The 5,199-nt window shown below is 46.5% G+C and overlaps 1 protein-coding gene across 1 annotated transcript in view; it reads right to left on the reverse strand.

The window, feature by feature from the left end:
• The window catches only part of Fblim1 (filamin binding LIM protein 1), a 25,805-nt gene that overhangs the window by 6,550 nt on the left and 14,056 nt on the right, over positions 1–5,199 (reverse strand). The window contains exon 6 of the mRNA XM_029476451.1: positions 1,563–1,732. Within this exon, the coding sequence (XP_029332311.1) occupies positions 1,563–1,732 (170 nt within the window). The remainder of the gene's footprint in view (positions 1–1,562; positions 1,733–5,199) is intronic.

Consider the following 5,199-nt stretch of genomic DNA (forward strand, 5'->3'; position numbering starts at 1 on the left):
GGTTGTGAGCCACCATGTGGTTGCTGGGATTTGAACTCTGGACCTTCGGAAGAGCAGTCGGGTGCTCTTACCCACTGAGCCATCTCACCAGCCCTGTCTTTATCTTTCTATCTTTCTTTTCTCCCTCCCTCCCTCCTTCCCTCCCTCCCTCCTTTCTCCAGAACTTCAGAACTAGGGACTGAAATCAAGGCCTTTTATGTGCCAAGTAAGCACCCTGCCACTGAAGTATCTGCTCAGCCTGGGGACTGTCTTAACAATTTTCACACATACACACAGACACACACACACTTTTTTGGCTGGTTTTGAGATAGTGTAATGTGTCATGTAGCCCAGGTTAGACTACATAATTAAGTATGACTTTGAACTCCTGAATCTCCCACCTCCACCCACGAGTGTTTACATTTCAGGCATATGCTATCATACCCAGCCCCCTTAACAAATCCTTACACGTTCAACACTACTGCTGATGAATGATATCCAAATTCTTTGTTTTTGTTTTTGTTTTTTTTGTTTTTTGAGGCAGGGTCTGTCGCTATAACTTTGGATCCTTAAACTCTTTGTTCCCCCGCCTCAGGTTTCTGAATTCTGGCAACACATGGACACCTTCACAGCTAACTCATTACTTGTAAGTTGGGGAGTGAAGGTCTCAAGAGCACCCTCCCCTCTGTTTCAGTCTGGAAACCCCTCAAAAGAGGTCTGGTGTGGTGGCCTCTAATCCCAGCACCCAGAAGGGAGGCAGAGGCAGGTGGTTCTCTGTGAGTTCCAGACCAGTCTGGTCTACCAAGAGAGTTCCCTGACAGCTAGGGTTATTACACAGAGAATCCTTAAAAAAACAAAAACCAAAAAACCAAACACCAAACCAAAACCAAACACAAAAACCCCAAAACAAAAAACACCAAACGAAACCAAACCCAAACCAACCAACCAAAGCTAAAAAGGCAAGCAAATGCCGCCTCCTCTAGAGCCGGAAGAGCAGGAAGGGGGAGGCATCTTGCTTCGAGCCTGAGGAAATTGATTTATGAACTTATAGCCCCCATAACTATGAGGAAGAAATGCGAATGGTTTGAAGCCACCAAACTGTGGTTCCATTGTTTGGAATGCTCTCCATTCACCCACTAGGCCTGGGCTCCAGGGGGCACTGTTGGGAGGTGGGGGAGCCTCTGGGAAGCGGGACCTAATGGTGGTCCATGTTATGGGGGTATGGAACTGTCCCTTCCTCTTTGGTGTTTTCTGGCCATGAGGCAGCCAGTTTGTCCTTCCGGAAGCCCACACCACGATGCACTATCTCACCACAGGTTCAAACTGGCAAGGCCATCTTACTACGAACTGGAACCTCTCAACCAAATACATCTCTTTGTCATCGCTGTTGCTGTGGAAATGGACGCATGCATTATAGCAGCCACAGAAACTAACCCTGCTTGGTTGAGTTTTCTCCTTTCTGAGTCTCAGCTTCCTCGGCTGTGAAATGGGTTCATGGTGTCCCAATCTCTTAGGAGGTCCGTATGGGATCCAATGCTCTGTGCTCAATCAGTGCAACCTGGGGGCTACATGCAGGGGAGTACCTGGTAGCAGGGTTCGCACAGGGGGCGCCCATCCTTCTGGTAGAATCTCTGTCCAGCCAACTGGCGGCGGCAGGTACGACAGGTGAAGCACTGGGGGTGGTACTGCCTCTTCATGGCCTCAACAGCCAGCTCTCGAGGAGACACGGGCTTGTGACAGAAACCACAGACATCTGGGGTAGGGGAGACACAGGCTGTTAGCAGCCCAGGAAGGCAGTACCCAATCCCCCAGTGTGTGTGCAGGGCCCAGCCTCAAAGGCTTCCTCAACTAATAATTGAAGAGGGTCTACAGAGCAAGAAGGGTTGCGGGGAGAAAGAAAGAGGGAGAAAGGGAGGGAAGGAGGGAGGGAGGGAGGGAGAGGGGGGGAGAGAGAGAGAGAGAGAGGAAAAGAAAGCAGAGTTGGCCTTCAGGGTCTCATCTCTGAGAGAGTGCAGGGGACTGCCAACACTCAGATGACCCTGATTATGCTATGAGAGGAGCTGAAGAAATGGATGGATCGTTGCTTAAGAACACACACTGCTTTACAGAAGACCTGAGTTCAATTCCCCCTACCCACATCAGTCAGCTGCTGTAAGTCCAGAGATTCTCTTCTGGACTCTGAGGATAATGCATCCATGTGCACACACCCACATACACATACACATACACATATACACATAATTAAAAATAAGAAAATGGGCACACACATCTTTTATCTCAGCACTCGGGAGGCAGAGGCAGGAGGATCTCTGGGTTCGAGGCCAGCCTGGTCTATAGGGTGAGTTCCAGGACAGCCAGGGCTACACAGAGAAACCTTGTCTAAGAACCAAAACCAAACAACAACAAAATTGCCATGGAGACCAGGATGGTCTCAAAGTCAGAGATTTTACCTTTGTCTTTTGAGTGCTGAGATTAAAGCAAGCACCACAATATTTCACTAAAATAAATCTTAAAAAACAAAACAAAACAAAAAACCCTAAGAGATTCTGATGTTGGGTGTGGTGGCTTACACCTGTAATCCTAGCACTCTGAAGGCTGATGAAGGAAGACAGAGTTCCAGGCTAGCCTGGGCTATACTGTAAGACTGTACCTTAAAGAAAAGAAAAAAAAAAAAAAAGGCTGTAGAGATGGCTCAGCAGTTAGGACAACTGACAGCAAATCAGAACTGGACTGGAGAGATGGCTCAGAGCACTGACTGCTCTTCCAGAGGTCGTGACTCAATTCCCAGCAACCACATCATGGTTCATAACCATCTGTAATGGGGTCCAATGCCCTCTTCTGGTCTGTCCAAAGGTAGCAACAATGTACTCACAAGAAAAAAAAAAATCTTAAAAAAAAAAAAATTCAAGCCAGGCAGTGGTGGTGCACACATTTAATCCCAGCACATGGGAGGCAGGCAGGCGGATCTCAAGGCTGGTCTATAACGTTAGTTCCAGGACAGCTGGGGCTACACACAGAGGAACCCTGTCTCAAAACAAACAAACAAATAAACAAACAAGCAAACAAACCAAACAAAACACAAAACCAACCACACAAAATTTTTGAGTGCCAAAAATGTACTGTAGTGACAATTTTGAGGTTTTGGCGTCTTTGAAAAACAGAGAAAGCCAGGCGTGGTGGTACACGCCTTTAATCCCAGCACTTGGGAGGCAGAGGCAGGCGAATTTCTGAGTTCGAGGCCAGTCTAGTCTACAGAGTGAGTTCCAGGACAGTCAGGACTACACAGAGAAATCCTGTCTCGAAAAAACAAACAAACAAACAAAAAATAAATTAAAAAAAAAAAAGAAAGAAAGAAAAACAGAGAAATAGTTGGGAACGTGTTTTCATTTTGTTCTCTGGTGCGCTTCGACTGACCAAAGCGGCTGACTCCCGATTCACTTCGAGCTCTAGCAGAGGTGTGATGTTGCCAGCTGCAGATAGTTTCTATGCTGGGAATTCTGGGAACTGTTCAGAGGGTTTATAAACACTAGGGCCCTGAGTGATAGGTTGCTGTGTGTGGTTTGTGTGGTTTATTAAGTAGTCACGCACAAGGAAGAAACAAGAAGAAACTTGGAGATCCTGACAGTGAAGATCAAACTTGCCCTGCCCGGAGGAACTCGGAGTTGCCATCCAACAGCAAGTAGTCTAACAAGAACGTTGACCCTGACTTTATTCAAAGATCTTTGTTTTGTTTCCCCCTAACCTTTTTTCTCTCTTACCTGGTATCAGGGGGTGTGAAAAGGTGGAAAGCCATGGAAGAGAGAAGAAGCCACAAAGTAGCAAAAAAGATAGCTACAATCTACCTTAAATCAAAGGATAAATAACAAACTGGCTCTGAGTAAGTGCTTAGCGGCTAAATTAAACAAAGCACACAGTGCTGTAGAACCTTCTAGCAAACAGCCAGAACCTGCTGGTGGGTATGCGTAGGCTGGGATGGCTAAGGAAGGTGATTTGACAAAAAATACAAAACTTGAAACACCAACCTTTTTATAGCTTACCTTCCTCTTCTAGGAATTTACCCCAGAAAACCCCTCACACAGTGAAATAACCTGCTAAGGTGACTCAGCTCAGTGCATTTACCGTGAGAAACCATCTACAGATCCATCAGGAGGCAGTTGTAGAACCCATCACGCCTACTTTCCTACAGTTCCTAAGGAGGACTGTCACACAGCCTTAAAGGGGGAGGGGGCGGGGCTAGGAGCCATTGCATATTCTGATGGGAAACCGGCTCAGAGACAACTTGGAAAACCAGCAATGAAAAACAGACTCAAAGCTCAAAACGCAAAATGAGAAAATTAGAAACTGGTGTGTGTGTGTGTGTGTGAGACAGAGAGAGACAGAGACAGAGAGACTGAGACAGAGACAGAGAGAGTGAGTTGAGGGTTGAGGGTGGTGGGGAGGAAGAAACAAGGTCTCACCATGTAGACCCTAGCTGGCATGGAACTTGCTATGTAGACCAGGCTGGCCTTGAACTCAGAGAACCTCCTATCTTTGCTTCACAAGTGCTAGGACTAAAGGTCTGTGCCACCATTTGGCACATGTGCTTGGCTGAATTGGTTCTTTGTTTTTGAGACAGTCTTTTGTAGCCCAGGTTAGCCCCCAACTCACTACGTAGCTGAGGATGACCTCGAACTTCTAATCCTCCTGCATCATACACCCTGGTACAAAGTAAACAAATAAAAAAATAACTAAAAAGAATTAACTTTTATTTACTGATCGGTTGTATATGCATGTATACACCTTGAGTGGAGACCAGGGAGACATCCTCTGAGAGTCTGCTCCACCAAGCGGGACTTATGGACAGAAGTGACATTACTAAGCCTTGGTGATAAGTGCCTTTACCCTCTGAGCCTTCTTGCTACATCCCCCGTGCCCCACAAAGAATTAAAAAAGTAAACCAAACAAAGAATTAAAAAAACACATCTGTAATCCTAGGATGGAGCTGAGGCAGTAGGATTGCCACAACTTTGAAGCCAGCCTGTCTACATTGTGAGTTCTAAGGCAACCAGAGCCAGCTATGGAGTGAGGTCTTGTCTCAGAAAAACAGAGAGAAAAAAATCTTTTTGGTTTTGTTTTTGATTTTTAGGAGCCGGGCGTGGTGGCGCACGCCTTTAATCCCAGCACTCGGGAGGCAGAGGCAGGCGGATTTCTGAGTTCGAGGCCAGCCTGGTCTACAAAGTG

Source organism: Mus caroli, chromosome 4, assembly GCF_900094665.2.
Source record: "Mus caroli chromosome 4, CAROLI_EIJ_v1.1, whole genome shotgun sequence".
Classification (NCBI taxonomy): Eukaryota; Metazoa; Chordata; class Mammalia; order Rodentia; family Muridae; genus Mus; species Mus caroli.